The 16,844-nt window shown below is 38.4% G+C and overlaps 1 protein-coding gene across 2 annotated transcripts in view; it reads left to right on the top strand.

Moving 5' to 3' along the window:
• Positions 1-16,844, top strand: part of PDE11A (phosphodiesterase 11A) — a 127,505-nt gene that overhangs the window by 79,766 nt on the left and 30,895 nt on the right. For both annotated transcript variants that reach the window (XM_039387967.1, XM_039387966.1), the window contains exons 11-14: positions 7,324-7,470; positions 7,574-7,681; positions 12,868-12,977; positions 15,722-15,812. In XM_039387967.1, the coding sequence (XP_039243901.1) occupies positions 7,324-7,470; positions 7,574-7,681; positions 12,868-12,977; positions 15,722-15,812 (456 nt within the window). The remainder of the gene's footprint in view (positions 1-7,323; positions 7,471-7,573; positions 7,682-12,867; positions 12,978-15,721; positions 15,813-16,844) is intronic.

Here is a 16,844-nt window from a genome sequence, read left to right as displayed (position 1 = left end):
AAAATAGGATGTGCAATACTGTAATGACATACCTTCCCTTGCCCTTTTAAAATGAAAATTATAAGAAGACAAATCCTTTCCTTAGGCACATACAGGTTTATCCCAAAAGCAGAAAGTAAATACCATATTTTTGTTCTAAGCCCATGGTACATTGTAATAATAATTAAAAAATATCCTAAATACTATATTTGATAGTGCTGTACTGCTTAATGGCTATTGTTTTGTTCTAATAGAAGGAGGAGAATAAATAGCTTTCTTAATGCCATGAAATTTCTCTTTTAATTAAAATAAATACCAGTATTCATACTAAGTAGTTATGTTGGTAAATGATCAAACCAAATACAACTTTCTGAAACAAGACTAAATTCAGCTTTCTTTGTTCCACATTTCATGTCTTAATTACATGTTACACTATTAATTTGCCAGTTGAAGATGGAGCAGTTGCACCACATATACGTGCTTTGACTGCAGATTTTGAAGCTGGATACCAGAACAGCATTATTCTTGGTTTACACATGTAAAACCTTGACTAAAGCAAGGAATGACCTTTTCCAGCAAATGGCTCAGACATCTACTGTGGGACTTTGGGCACAGTTTGGGCATTTGATTTCACAATTGCAACCCTCTGTTCATCTGTTGGGTTACTCTGAAGAGGCTTAAAATACACAAAACCTGTTCCAGGATGTCTTTTATTCAACACCCGTTCAGATGTAAAACATTCACAGAGACTGGAACATAGAAGCAAGGAGTCATCTGGTAGATCTGAGTGGCAGAGCATGTTTATGTGGCAGCATGAGGTCTGCTTATGTCATGTTTACATCCAACTGCCTTCAGAGGACTCCAAAGACCCACTTCTGTCTCATTCAGAGAATTGGAATTTGGTGCAAGTTGTTGAAGGGTAAATTAATCTGGTGTTTTGACCTGTCTTGAGCAAGGGCATAGGACGGGCTGGTCTCAAAAGCTCCTTTCCAACTTAAATGAGTCTGTGTTTCCGGGCGATTTCACTATTGAAGGCAGCAGCAATGCTACTGTGATGATCACGTTAGAGAATTATTAGACTCAAAATCAAGAGGAAAATATGCACGCACACTTTGTCTCTTCCACGCCCACTCCCCTTTACTGTAAATACTGTAAAGTTCCCTTTAAATGCTACTGTCCTGCTTCTGCTTCAGTTGGTCATTGCAAAAGAGGTGCTAACTCAGCATTGTGAAGGGCAGAGAGACACCATCCACAGTCTGCAGTAACAGATGGAGGCCTTTAAAAGTTGGTTTGCTCTGGGCATTAAACATGCCTAGATGCAACATTTGATTCTTTCTTTTTTGGAGAGAGTAGATGTCTCAGACTGGAATATAACAGTCTTCCATGACTATGAAGAAGTGCAAAATTTGTCCACTACTGCTGATAACTGACTCTAGAGATACGTTTTAAAAGATGCCTGCAGCTATAAATATAAGCAAGTATTTTAGAGGCCTTTATATATGAAAAGATCCCTTTGCAAATAAAAATCTTTGTCATCAGAAAATACTGTCTCTGGAATGGCCTCATAGAACATTAAGATGGTGATAAAGCATCACGTTTAAATATTCTTCGCTTTGATGCTTTCTATGCAGGTTTTGATGAACATCCTTTAAGGTTTTTCAGTTCCTAGTCTTCTGAGAGATTCTAGGTGAAGAGATACTTCAGGCAGGTGAAGAGGGCAGTCTAATTTTTTTTTTGTCTATGTCACATTGTCTGGAGCTCCAGTTTCACTATAGTGTAAATGAGGTCAGATCCCAACCTGCTATTCAAATAGTACATGGACTCTGGACTCTGAGTGCCCCTGGGATTTAGGATATATTGTTGTGCCATTCTTTTGCTATATTGGGATATATATTTCATGGAAATATGTATATGTGTTATATTTAATCAAATTTCTTGTTACTTTTTTCCATCAGTCTGGTAGTATTTTATGATGAGGAAACCTTACTAACCACTTCACGTGTCATTGTAAACAAAGCTATACAAAAAGTGGAGTACATTCAGTAGGTGGAAGTTACTGTTACAGAACAGTTCTGTTATCACATAGGAAGGAAACTGAGTATATCAAATGGCAGAATGTGCCTTTTTCTTAAACAAAGCCATACAAATATACTTATCAGTATGTTTCAAAATACTTCCCTTGCATAATAAGCAAGGGATGTGTTATCCCTTTAGTATCCCAGGTACTAAAACTGAAGTAGAAAGAGTTTAAAATGACACAGCAAAGTAGAATTTCAGTGTTTAATGTGTTTACTGCGACTGCCTCCATGGTAGTGAACATTTTATGAGGAGAAAAAATGCTTTATAAAGAACTTTCCAGTTTCTTTACATCTGATTTTATCACATTATCAAATATCGTTGTAGGAGATTGAGGAATATGCTACTACACCAGTTAGTGCAAAATCATTTAAGTAAGCCTTCCCTGTCAATCTGTGAAATCACATTTTTTTCCTGTGTTCATACTATCAAATGTGATCTAAAAACTGTTTCATATAACATGCCGAATAAGTTAATTGTGATCAGACCCTTGAGCTGTAGGTATCTTCTATTTAAGAAACAACTTAAGCTGTCTATCAGTGTGTGCCAGTTTGTAGGAAATAAGGATTGAATAAGAGTGTTATAGCAAGACGAGACAAAATGTAATTACTGCCTTAAAATTGCCCTCTTCCCACCACTGACCCAGACTGCCTCATAATCAAATTCTGCTATAGGAGGTTATTAAATATCCTGATTGTGATTTCGTATTTATTCCTGACATGATACAGTTTTTCCCTACATAAGGAGTTATCTCCCTCTGACTGTTTTTTATGCTGGCAGCATGTGACCTGTCCACTGGTCTCCACTGGCAATACATCTAAGTAGCTGAAGGAGAAGGTTTTTAGCTTAATATAGCTTTCACATAGTGAAAACTAGTGTTTCAACTCTCACGGGAAGTTTGGTTGCAAAACTGTGTGGATCACTAGGGAAATCCATAAAGTTTCTTCCCTGTTTGGAAGGACTGGTAACGTAGCAAGACACCTATCATGAGCTTATAGCAGCTATTACACCTGGAAGTTACTCAGGATGGGAAGTTTGTCCCTTTTACTTTCACCCATCTCCAAGGGATTGTTCTTTTACTGTTTATAACTATAAACCGATTTGAAGTTCACATGTAAGAGAACATTTAATGGTATGGTTTGCATATGTTTTCTCATAGCAGTATTGACCATTATTAAGGTACTTGTGTGTTGCCTGTTAGAAACTGAAAGCAGGATTAAAGGGAAAGCAATTTGCAGTAACATTAACCAAGCTGAATGTAAAATCTCTGTCTCATTCGGGAAATGTGTTTAGTAAGAACAGCAGAAGACTCCACTTTTGCTTCTGCTGATTGATTGCAGTCACTTTATTCACCCTTACAGCAAAAATGTTGTTAAACACTCTGTGTATGTCTGTGTGCATATTATACTGCGTTTTTCTGACATACATTTAAACACACTGCTCAGAAGAAAAATGAGTATTAATGAATACTTATCTTTGTTATGTAGTTGCATGCTAACAATATGAAGAACCTGTTCTATAGAACATGTTTTATACCTAATTCTAAAACTGTGAAATAATTGTCTTCAGCAGCACTAAGGTGTAAGTAGTACACCTACTAGTAGATGTACTAGTAGCTTTTTTTCAAGTATTCAGCCTTTCAGAGTTTCCCTAAAAATTTGACTTTAGTTTCCTTACATTTTCCTTCTTAGGTTTTATTCATCCACAGCAGCCCAAACGCGTATTAATACGGAACCAGAAATGTTATTTTTCCGTTCCCATGGGCTGTCTTTTGTGGTGACCAGAATTGTGACTTTATGGTGGAAGCCACTTTGGTGTTCCATGTATTTTGAAGTAAAATGCTCATTAATGACATATGGCCCTTTTGCATTTGCTTGTCTCCTACCTGTTTACATGTAGTGAGCAGGCTGTGATACAATTTACATGATAGCAAAGAGCAGTGGGGCAAGAAGAATCTGTCTCCAATCTGAATTGAGTACAAAGGCTCTTTTCCTCCTTCCTGTATTCATTCCACCCTATACCATGCACTCCTGAGTATGATATGAGACCTTATGTTTATGGTCTCATTTGGGGGAATGACATCCTCTTTTTAAGCTGCCTACAAGTGATGATAGCTTCCCAGTGTGGCAGCTGCTGAGTTTGCACCTCATCAGGCAAGACCATTTGCCTTCCGTGTGTTCAGCCAAACTTGTGTTCTTGATTCCTTTGAAGACAAATTTTTGGTTTAGTACTGGAGTATGGAAATGTGACCAGAGGAGGCACACCCAGTTTTAATTTACTGTAAGCTCACAGAAGAGTCATGTGAATTTTTCTCAAGGACGAAGAGCATTGAAATTGCTTGATTCTCAGCGTAAAAAGATTTCAGGGTATAATGTTCTTAATTGTTTTTAGAAAGGGGAAAATGAACTTCAAAATGCTCAAAAGGAAGTAAACCTTTTAAGTGATTCTAAAACACTGGGGTGCTTTAAAAAATAATTTCACTGTAACTTGGAATTTTAATTGCCTGCCCCTTTCTCTTGCTGTCATGGTACTTTCATCCTCTCTGTTCTCCTGAAAGAGAGTGTTGTTATTGGTGTTTATTTTAAGAAATCCACTGGAATTTTTCCTGCAGTACAGCAAAATTTCAGGGGTGAATATGTTTTAATATTCTGTATTATTAATATTTTTTATATCTCTGTAATTAAAATAATGAAGTTTTAATGACTGCTCTCCTATAAACCCGAACTTCTGCATTTCTTGCCTAAGAAGCTGAGGGTAATCAATGCCAGGTGCAGCCAGAATATTGCTGCAGCCCCACAATATATTTTTTTTAACATTATTCAAATTAGTCTCTACACTCATAATTCTGTTGTTTCCTTTATTGCTCTTTTAAAGCAAATGGTTCTTTTTTACAGTTGTTATCTCCTGGCTATTAATTCAGCAGTTATTTTGGATTATGGCACTCCTGATAAATTTAGGAATGTAAAACCTCATAAATACATAAACGTTTCAGACTGACATGGGAAGAAATTGGGTTTGACTTGTTTTATTAATATCCTGTTGTTCAGTTTGCAATAGGTTTGGAATATATTGTTATTTCTCCAGTGTTTGACAAATGGAAAAACAATTTTAGTTGAGCAACTACTTCAGGTGTTCTCTCTTGAATTGTAATGGGCTGGTAACAGTGTTGGTTTCCAGTAAAAAATTGCAAGGAAAAGATCTGTTTTCCTTTAAGATGCCAAAAAAGTGAAAATTTTGATCAAACCCCACTTCAAAGTTAATGAAAATGCAACAGTAGGTTTGCAAAGGTAGTTTTGATAAAACAATTTCAAGAAGGTCTGCTGACAATCAAGTGCTTCTGTTTTAGAATCTTTGTTATTTAAACTTTTCACTAAGGAACTAAGCAGTATAAGGTGTAAAAATGTGTTTCTTCCCTCAAAGACATTTTATAGCGAGTCTATTTTTATACAGTGAGTGTATTCATAGACTAAATATTATTGTGCATCTTGAGTATCCCCCACAGCTCTGAAGAATAACTGAATGATAAAAGTCACAATTTTTGTAAGCCTACTGAAGGTCTGGACAGCACAGTCTCCAGGTCAGCTTTCCTGCTTCACACCTAACCATATTTTCTTTCTTTCTTTACCTCAGAAGTATATACATAGTTTTTCAGACAAATCTTAAAGAGTATTAAGGTGTAACTCCTGTTAGGATCATCTAGAAGTATTTCAGATTTTTCAGTAATTCTTAAAAAAAGATGCTGAACTGATTCAACTGGGATAATTATGCTAGCAGACAAAGAAGTGTGCGGTTAACAGAACTGACATCTCTGCCTGCATGCTCCAGTGTTTCTTCAGCTGTGTCCTGGGATGACACTTGACTTGCTGGGTTTGTTGTATTTCCTGTATCAGTTAAACACACTGGTATAGTGCCATGACTTTTTGTGGTACTGGCATGCTTTACTGGGTACTGAAATAAAAAGACTTTTCTTCTAATTAGCAAATAAGTTAAATCCACGATGTTAATACTATTTTATGACAGGCTTACACCATCTTCTCTTGTGTAGTGTAGCTAAAGCATCTTAATTTGTGCATAAAGTAATTATTGAAGTAGCACTTTCTCTTCAGCCAGAAGAAGCTTTTTACATGTCAGCAATTGTTGTACTTAGGGTGCACTATTTCAAAACACAAGTTTTCAAGAAGGAAGCCATAAGATGGTCATGCAGAATCTGTAACTGTGAAGGTGAACTTAGAGTTGCATGAACTAATTGATATTTTATGCAAGTGAGTAGCTGAATGTGCTATACCAGCTGAGTCCATGTGATTTTAACTAATTCAGCATTGTCCAACTCATAGCCTGTGGGCTGGATCTAGTGCCTTTGTGAGGCTTCTACCTGACCCATCACCTTCTCACTGTGGGAGACAGGGAACAGATGCTCCTTCAGCAAATGCATCCTCCTCCACCTGCCCTCTCTAGGGAGATGAATGGCAAGTCTGAAGGGGCGTAAAGAAGGGCAAGGAAGCCCGTGAGGGTTGTCAGCACCTCTGCCTGGCTCACGCAGGTGCTGTATGCATTAACCAGTCCAAACATACACTTGTCTGTATGTTTGTGTGTTCATGAGAAGCTCATTCCTCCCTTACAAACAGAATAAAAGTCCCTGTTACATAGACAGCAAAATGTAAGGCTTTTGCTGTTGCTGTATTGACTTACTACATAATCAGCATGTTGAAAATTCTTTCATTTTACTTTAGAAAATACTTCTGCTAGACATATTTTGTATTGCTCTTCTTTCGGTTCTATGTACGTGTAGTGAAGAGTATAAAACAGAGGGCACTTGTATACTTATGGTTGTAAAGACATTTGGATGAAGAAATTCTGCAGAGCAGTATATTTGCTTTGCAATTCTAAATGGTAGCAATTAAATTTCCCAGCTGCTGGCTGTCCAGATGTTTCTTGCATTACAGCACTGTAATTTGCATTGGAATATATTGTGTTACTGCAGTAGCTGTAAAGTGGTCAGCTTTCAGTCTAAGCCCTGTATGTGGGCTCCAGTTGTGATGGTGAACATACTTTCTGCTCACAGCAGGTTCTTCTCCTTCCCACTCTTTCCACACACTGTTAGCTTGACACGTTTGTATTTCTCAGATGAAGACTTTTACTGCTCGGCATTTGAATCAAGCAGGGGATGTATTGACAGGTCAGAACTGATGTACGGATTGTTTCTTGTAAGAGTGACATGGAAAAAAAGACTGAAGTTTTGAATCGGAAATTTCCCTTTGGCATTTTCAGGCAGCGAACATCCCTCTGGTGTCAGAGCTTGGCATTGACAATATCCATTTTGATGACTTCTCACTTGATGTGGATGCCATGATTACTGCAGCCCTGCGGATGTTCATGGAACTTGGAATGGTTCAGAAATTTAAAATTGACTACGAGGTAACCATCTGCGCTGCGGATATCTGCTGCTTTTGTTCTGGCACTGCTCTGTCCATTTGTACACATTTAGTAGCCCTGATACAAATTGTACTTTTAATTTCAGACGCTGTGTAGGTGGCTTTTGACGGTTAGGAAGAATTATCGGATGGTTTTGTATCACAACTGGAGGCATGCTTTCAATGTCTGCCAGCTAATGTTTGCCATGTTAACCGTAAGTATCCAGCTCCAGACGTAATCCCGTAAGAGCTTTTACTGCCGCATTGCCTTACGTGTCTAATCATCTTCCAGCATTCAGTTCTTTTCTGGTTATTATGCTACTCATTTCCAATAGCAAAGCACACAGAACTTGTTCAACTTAAGGCATCGCATATTTGGCAAAACCCTATAGTGTTTTAGTGACAGTGGTATCATAAGCACATTAAAGTGACTGAAAACAGATGGCATTCTTGGAGTGAGCTTGTTATTATACATCTTGATCTTACAAAATGTTTTTCTTTTGGAACCCTTTGATTTGACATTTATTTCAGACTCTTAAATTGGAAAGTACAAAACCAAGGAAGATTAGAATCCCAAAGTATTTATGATGTTGATATTTATTACCTCCTTATCCAGCTTCATCTAAATAGTTGTAGAAGGTGTTGCCTAAAAGCATTTCAAAGTTAACTTCCAGCACAGTGATCTAAGTGAATCTCATGTCTCCACTGGACACCATTAACGCTTAGGGGTTTTATTAACATGTATCTCCATCAGTACCTGTAGCTCCTTTCAGCATACAAGTAAATTCTGTTGAAAGTACCACTGCTAGTATACTAGAACAAGTATAATTGCTCTCTCTCCCTACCCCACAGCAACGTCACTGTGTGAAATAACCCATGGTTGGCTAGTTAATTCTTGTAAATGCGTCAGTAAAAACCTCAGTGATCCTGGATATTTAATATTCTGGTTAATATGGTGAAAGAGAAGCAACATGTCTGTGAACATAAAACACTTTTTTGCTGTACTTTACATTCTGGGTTTGCCTTATTTTCCGATAAACATTCAAGTTTTTAAAATTTTTTTCTTTGTGTTCAGTTTTAATGCCTAATCTATTGTGAACATTAACTTGACCATATTTGTAGCATTTGTGCAAGTATTTATTTATCTGAGATGTTGTGTGCTTGCTCTCTAATTTTTGTTCCATGAATACCTATGTTCTTGTTGCTGACTGGTCTCTGCAATGCACTTAGGATTTGAACTCCCTCCTCTGTAGAGAGGGAGACTCCACAACCTGTGCCATTCCCAGCACAGGTCAGTGCACTGCTACATGGATTTGAGTCAGTCAGTGGCCTTTTTCCTACTCACAAGGTACAACTGTCCTGTGTGTGGGTTCCTGGCTGTCCTCCTCTGTTGGCATTGTCTGTGTGCCAGAACTTTGTTGGGCAAGAAAAAAAACAAGCCTGACGTCCCCTAGCAGGTAGATGTTGGTCTAGTGCTTGGTCCAAACCCGTCTGTGTGGCTTTGTTTCTGTGAGTGCTTATGGAGGTGTAGCAAAGCTGTACCGTACACCACGAGACAAAGGAAATGGAGACGTTCAACAAGGGAGAACGGTCACATCTTCTTCTGGGCGCGGGGCTGTTCAGCTGAGCAGAACTAACGTTGTTTCAGCAGGCACTTTCTGACGCTCTCTAATGAAATCTGGTCGGAAGGCACGGGTGTCGGTTGTTTTTAGGGTTCTATAAATTTGACATGCACCTTTTTTTTTCAGCTTTAGAAAAATGAAAAGCGTTTTACTCTGATGAGTAAGGCAAAGGCGGGCAGCGCCGTTCGGTGTGAGTTACAGTAATTTCTGCCAGACGCTGCCCAGGGTAAGGAGCCCCCCAGCCTCACCGGTGAGACCCCTAGGTGGAGCTCCAAGGCCAGGTTTGCGGCACGCTGCTCTTTTCGCTGGGAAACGCGCTCTCTCACCAGGCACTTCCATCTCGCCTAGAGGTGTCCGCATTGGCAGCCAGCAGGGAGAGAGCGCATCCCTGCTGCTCCAGCAGCCTGCCAGGCTTCCACTGTAAACTGCTTGGGTTGTGGTTCTCACAGCATAATTTCAGGATCCTTTTAGCAGTCAGCACAGGGATGCAACTGTATGTGGGATGTGATCTGGCATTTTCAAGCCAAGTTCATTTCATTGCCCTCACTCCTGGTAATAAACTGAGCAATTCAGATGCATGTGCTCACAACATTGAACTAGCCACACATCCCACCCCGCTTTGCTCTGGCTCTGGCTGAGGACAGAATAAGTTCAGGTGTGTGTTCTGTTTGGTCTGACTGATCTTGTGAAAAAAAAAAGAAGACACAAAAGAGAGTCAGGAGACTCTCTTTTGCACAAGGCTTGCTCCTACTGCATTTGTCTTGGGGATACCATCCGAGTTAGTATGTGTCTTCTTTTTGCACTGTAAAAAAGGGAAAATACGTTGACAAGTTCTTTAAAGGGCTTTAGAGGCCGCCTCTGATGGTCAAGAAAGCACTGCTTTGTGCAGTTATTGCACCTTATTTCTGATGTCTCCATGAGAGTCAGCAATATAGACTGCAGCACAAGTATAATCCGACAGGTCTATTTAGGGCATTTTCAGGTAGAATTTACCATAGCATAGTACTGTCTAATCTGTAATGCAGTAGCCTCTAATGGCGTGACCATACTCTTACTGAATGTAGAAGAAAAATTCAGCTGGCTTGAACAAGCCAAACAACAGAAATCTAACAAAGAGTAAACCAGTTTTTTCACTCCTAGTGAACTCAGCCTTTTGCATATCTAAAGTGTGTTCCTACGTATTTTGTCTCTCCTGAACAATTATAAGCACAGTTCTGCGAGCCATAGTTCTGTATTTCAGATGTCCAGATATTCTGAAGACAAGCACTGCATCAAGGCTGCTCCCACAATTTAGACATTGCATGAGAGTAAACCACAGGATCAAACCCAAGCTTTGTTATCAATGCCTTTACCAGCACAGTTAACATTGATACTTATTTCAAAGGGTAAAAATGAACAAGTAAGCAATACAAAATTAAAATCCCATCTGGTGTGCTAATAACAAAACATATAGATGTGGGGCAAGGTATAATGAATGCAATTCATTTCCTCACATGAAAGAATGACCTCCATAACTCACTGGAGACTGTGCCACTCATGAGTTATGGGTCATTCCTTTTCTGGTGAAAATAAATTTTACTGCACCATCGTCTATAGCCATGTTTTTTTTTCTCTCTGTGTAAATTCAGAAAATGGGGAAATGTAATCCCCTGTTTTCTTGCATTATGTTCAAAGAAGATATCCCCTTACTGTAACATTGTTTTAAATTAAATGGTTTTTTACTAAGTGACATATGCTATATTTCTTTCATATATTCAATGACTAGACTTTACGTTAAATAAAATATGGCATTTATTTTTGAGATATTGCTACTATTAATAAATTCCTTAATCAGCTTTTCTGCATTTGCAATACATATTGAATCCTTGAGTTTAATCAAAGCTTGTGTTATGCTAAAGAATATTTATTACAACATCAATTTTATATTATAGAACTTATTTTTTAAGTTCTTTTAACTTAGCTATGAATATTTTTTCTAGACTGAAATGACATACGGCATGTCATCAGTTAAAAACCTATTTTTCAATCCCTTTTTAAGATAGACCTTTTTTACTATTTTTTATACAAGAGCAATGTTTAAAAAATAAAAAGATAAACTACGATTTTTTTAGAGAATTTCCTCTGCCTGGGTACATGTTAATGAAACTAAAAAAAAAAGCAATGCTGCTAGAAATCAGGAGAATCTCTTTCCTAATGTTCAAGTTATTCTGCACACCAGTGGATTCTACACAAAATTAATCTTTTTTCCTCGTACTTCATCATCTTTTCTGATGTGTAAACTTCAAGCAATTATAAAGCTTTTGTAGCACTTTTGTCCTTTTTGTTCTGCACTCCCTCAGTTCCCACTGAAATGCATTCCTGAGCACCTGGGGGAGCTTGGCTCCCTGTCCTGCCTAAGTATTAACTGCAGCTACATTTCAGACTATCTAAACAGAGGGTACTTGGATTTGAATGTACATTTCTTTGAGTAGAATTCATGGTCTTCGGGACGAATAGAAGAGGTTTTCAGAGTATTGCTGCAATTGACTGGCATTTCTGAGTGGATCCTAAGTTCCTACCCGGGAAGGACAACAAGTCTCACTGTATCACATAAACCCTTTTCTTGCCAGTGGGTGAAATTATGCCCCAATGAAAATCAATGGGATTTGGGATTTCTCAGGTGGTGTTAGTGTTCAGCCTTGATTTGGTACTCCAATATAAATGTATTTTATATTTCTTGAATATAATTTCCTTTCATACTGACTAGGTCATATGGCTAATTGAAAAGTGTCTTTGGAGACTGGCACTGTGGAAAGACAAGTGTTATGATTTTCCAGCTCAGCCAGTACTTGGTGCAGGCAATATGCCCTTCTGCTTCTGAAGAGCTGAAGAACCAGGTTGTTTCTGCCATGGGTAAGATGCACAGCACCAACAGGGTGGTGTCCTACACAGGCTCTAGCACCTCCTTCAGACAGGATCTGTTCGGGATGCATGAGGTTAGCAATACCAATAGTGTTTCCTTTCTGACATAGTCAGTTCAGGCAGGAAGACTGCTATGGCGAGTATCCATGAGGAGAAGTATAGTGGCAAAAAATGTTTCTAGAATCAGCTCCCTCATTCACACAGTCTGAGCTGCTTGTAGGCAATTTCATTACATCTGTTTTCAAAAATCTCTCCCATATTCAAGTGGGTATCTGCAGCAGAAAAAAGCCATTTGAGACATTTCCTCTTTAAATCATGCCATTTCGTTTCATTGTACCAGGTAAAAAAAAATCTTTTAATAGTTCGTAACAGTTTCATAGAGTACATTGTATGTGGGTTCTTTTATAGGTCTTCTGATTTAATGTCTCAGCTGTCTCGGACAGTAGGGATTGACCTAAGTGGTCATCTCAGAATTGAAGAAATCTACTAAATACTTCTCAGAACAATAATTTCAAAATGGAATCAGTTTAGTTTGAGGTTTTTTTATTTCTCTGATCAGAAAATCCAGTTACTATCTTAGTCTGCAGTTACTGATGTTTGTTTTCAGCTCTTTTTGCCTTCAGTGCCTTCTGGGTAGCAGAGAAATGGCATGCTGAAAATGCAACAAAGAGATAATAACAGATCACTCCAAGGACGTTATCTATTCTGCTAACCATCTAACATACAGCAGGGAATAGAATATGACAATAAAGCATTTATCTTCTCCTTACTGAAACGCTCATGGTATCAAAACAAAGTTGACTGTTGCTCGATGGACTAACATTACTTATCCCTTTTGCTACTGATAGTTACAGCTGCTATTTTTTTTCTGCTCTCAGACTGCAGGATTCCAGGAGATTCTAAGTGAAATTGAAATTTTAGCTTTGATTGTGGGATGCTTATGTCACGACCTTGACCACAGGGGAACCAACAATGCCTTCCAAGCCAAGTAAGCTTTCTAATTCTTACTATTTTAATTTGGTTTTCTTCCATGGGAGAGCAAAAGGTGACCAGGATAAAGAATGAAGCATTAATTTCAAGCCTCCTAGGCCAAGGCCAAGTATTCTTATTCCTGTATGCAGTGAGGGACAATCCATCTTTATCATTCTCTGTTCCTTTAGGTAATTGCTGGCCTGTCCTTTGTAGCAGGCTGTTGAACTGACACCACATATTAAAATGTGGTGCCAAAACTTGATGTTCCTTTCAGGCTCAGCTATTATTGATTCTGGTATTCAACCCAGGAAACATCTAAATTGTCTATCTGGGTTGTTCTTACTGACTGGAATGCATGATATTGAGTAAAACCTTGTTCCCTTATTGAGAAGAAAAGAAGTAAAACTGAAATAATGCTTTCACAAAAACTTTCACACCAGTATAAGCAGGCATACATAAAGTAATTCCTAGCTTACGAAGTGTGATTCATACTTCACTGATGTGAAATCTTACTCTATAGACTGTTTTCAATTCTGAAAATGAATTTTATTTTATTCAAAGTTCTTATGACCTGATTTAGCAGCCCTGACTTGCGTGTATTTTTACTGTCCATGCTGCTACCATCAGGCACAGTGAGGTAGAAACAGGCTTAAGGAAGTTTTGAGGGTGGTACTTCTTACTGTGGTAGTAAGGAAACTCCTTTGACCATGGTCAAATTAATTCCAAAATCAGTGTTCCCTGAGAACAGGCAGGACAACAGAAAATGTCCCCTGGCAACATCCTGACCAAGCTGTGAAATAAAGCTGTCAGACACAGAGACTCCTTCAAATCCCATGTGGTTTTCTTCACTCCCTAGGTCCTCTACAGTCAGAATATGTCCTGCAGATCCCAGTGTGCATTTGCAGCTTTTTCTGTTCTGCTTTACTGCTAATCCTCCAGTGTGATGGGGTAGTGGTCAAATGGTTGTCCAAAGATACTTGAAAGACAGTGTAATGCTTCATTAGCCTATTTTGTCCTACTTTTTGCAGAAATACTCTGCTGCAATGTGTGTATGTACACGCTGCTGCATTTCGGGGGGCAAGTTGCCTCAGTGAACATCACTCAAACTGATGTTTCTGATGTTCACTAAGCTGCCATTTCCTGAGGTATTGGTGTTGCCATACAATCTCAATGAAACAATGACACTGTCTGGATCTTCAATCACCATAGCAAGGAAAATCAATTGCAGTGCTCAAAAGACAGAGCTCATGGTGCAAAGGTTACCAAGCACTGCTAGATGCCTTTTTGCAGTGGAGACTTGAAGAGAATCAAAATAGACGAGACAAATGGGAAGGAAGCTCAGCTGATTGATGTTTATGTTCCTAATTTACGAGACCTAAAATTTACATCTTAGCCATTTTAGGCTCTGATTAAGTTAACCAATTCTCCACTATAACATTACACAACAGCATCATTTGTGCAGAGGGATGGCTCAGTTAAAGGTGTAGGGTTTCAGCGCTAGGCTGCTATCACTTATACTTGTTGTTTGACAATGGAGTACAAAGAGGAGGCTACCATTTTATGACTCCATAAAGAAACTGCTGAAGACATTTAATGAAAGACAAACATTACCACACATGCATAAAACATCCCTGAAAACAGAAGCTGTAGTTTTCATAACAGCAACTATGATTTATTCCTCTAACCTGGCATAAATTTAAGCATCACTTTTTCCTGGTTTATCTTCAGTATTCGATACTGCCGTTCTGTATGATGAAAGTTCAAGAGGTATATGATGGAGGCAATATCACAGTTGTTTGAAATGGCTCTGTTATATATCTCAGCATCACATTCTCTAGGGACAATGTTTCCTGGACATCCTTCTCTCTAATATAGCTGCTTCTGATAATTAAGTATCAGTATGGTGCAGTTTTATGGCATATGCTCCTAGGAGACTTCCTGTCTCTAGCATAATCTCTTATTCTCATTTCTTTGGAAAGAAAACCCATCTTGTTGCTTTAGGCTGGATCCCAGAAGTGTGAACAGCGACTATTCTGACAATCCAGTCCCTTTCTCTGCACCTCCCAATGATTCACAATTTTATAATTGTATTCTATAGATTTTTATCCTTAGAAAAACTTAGAAACTTAGAAAACCCACCTGTTCTGTGCATTTTGAATCTGATTTTGGTTTAGACAATAAACATGATGAGAAAATACGTTCTGAAGCAATGCTAAACTTTGCTTTTATAGTCACTGCTCTCACTTGTGTTTTTTTGTTTACCTTAGTATTTTTTTTAATGTGTGATTTTACATACTGACAGGACCTCAGTGCATTTGTAGTTGTTTTTTTGTTGTTGTGTTTTGGGGATTTATTTTAAGAGTTTCTAATTGCCCATCGTAAGCCATTGTGTTTATGTCTATTAAGGATTAAAGAAACAAAGTAGTGGAAGAGCCAATCCTAGATCAAGGATGTTACTGTGTGTCTTTACTGCACAATGGTGCGCCTCTGCTGTTGCTGAGGCACTTTGAAAGTTGTGTTACAAAATTTCTTGTAGTTCAAGAAAAATTGTTAGTCAGCTGATGATATTTAGCAAAGTCTGGAACATAAATGCTTTGTATCTGGCTTTAAATTAGTATTTTTGACCTTGTCAACTGTCTTAGGTGGGGTTGCTGAAATGGAGGTGAAGTGTGGCTACGTGCTTTTGTTACTAAATTGTTTCTGAAACCTGCTTTGTAAGCAGATGAGCAGTATTTGTTGACTCCCCATGTTCTGTTTCAGGAGTGGATCAGCCTTAGCTCAGCTCTATGGCACCTCTGCTACCTTGGAGCATCACCATTTCAATCATGCTGTCATGATTCTCCAAAGTGAGGTACAAAAGCATTACTATTAATCTCACTGTAAGCCGTTGGGCAGTTTCAGCAGGAGAAAGGAAATACCACACATGGTACCTTTTTAATGTCCTCTCCTTGAGGAATTATTTATTGGTTACCACAAAGGTCACAACTAGCACAAAATTAAACAACTACAAATGCTGATCATAGAGCCCGGAGATTATATTTGTCTCAATCAGCGAGGGGCAAGGAGAACGTATCCTAATAATACTGTCAGCTTTTCTCAGTCTTCTTACATATATCCTGCTCAATGGTTTATAGGTAGCTGAAACAACTCTTACCTTTCCCCACAGGTATCATATTCAGAATATCACAGTCATCCGTTACTGCACCAATTTAATTTCTTTGACAGTCTTTCTGTAATCAGTATTTTTGTGATGGTTTTTCATATTTTTAATAAATTATTTTTAAAAATTGATATCAGTAATATCATGCTGCCCAAAGTACAGTAATTGCTTTGCAGATACATATGAAGACATAGTTATTGCCTGGAATATCTTGTGTGTAACAGTATCTACAGCATGCACTACCCCAGAGATGTAGTGAAAAAAGGAGAAGGATGGACATGCAGTCCTTACGAAACAGTGGATTTGCACAGCTAGGTTGTTACAAAATGCATTCAGTAAATATAAAACCAAAATTTGTTGTTCGTGCAGCACAATTGGAGACCATATGCTGATCTGCAGTAACTTCTGAAGAGCATCTGGGAATGCCCTGTGATCACCGACAAATGGGAGCAGGCGAATGGCTTTACCTCTGTGTACACTGCCAGAGAGATTTGTCATGGGACTGTGGCTTTAGTGTTCAGTTTCTTGACATTATGTTTAGAAAGTAAACATAGGAAAGGAGGGCACCAGCATGAGATTTAAACAGCTCGATTTGTTTAGCCTAGGCTAGCTTATCTAAAAGGTGATATTAGGAATTAAATTCCCTTATAATACCAGGAAAGATGGTAAGAAAAAGCAGCATTTGAATGATAAACAGACTAGTTCAGAATAGGAAAAAAGGAT

The sequence above is a fragment of the Pipra filicauda genome, unplaced genomic scaffold, assembly GCF_003945595.2.
Source record: "Pipra filicauda isolate LSUMZ 115617 unplaced genomic scaffold, ASM394559v2 scaffold5_size6683894_pilon, whole genome shotgun sequence".
NCBI lineage: Eukaryota > Metazoa > Chordata > Aves > Passeriformes > Pipridae > Pipra > Pipra filicauda.
The sequence above is the reverse complement of the archived record's forward strand: the minus strand, read 5'-3'. Positions and strand labels throughout refer to the sequence as shown.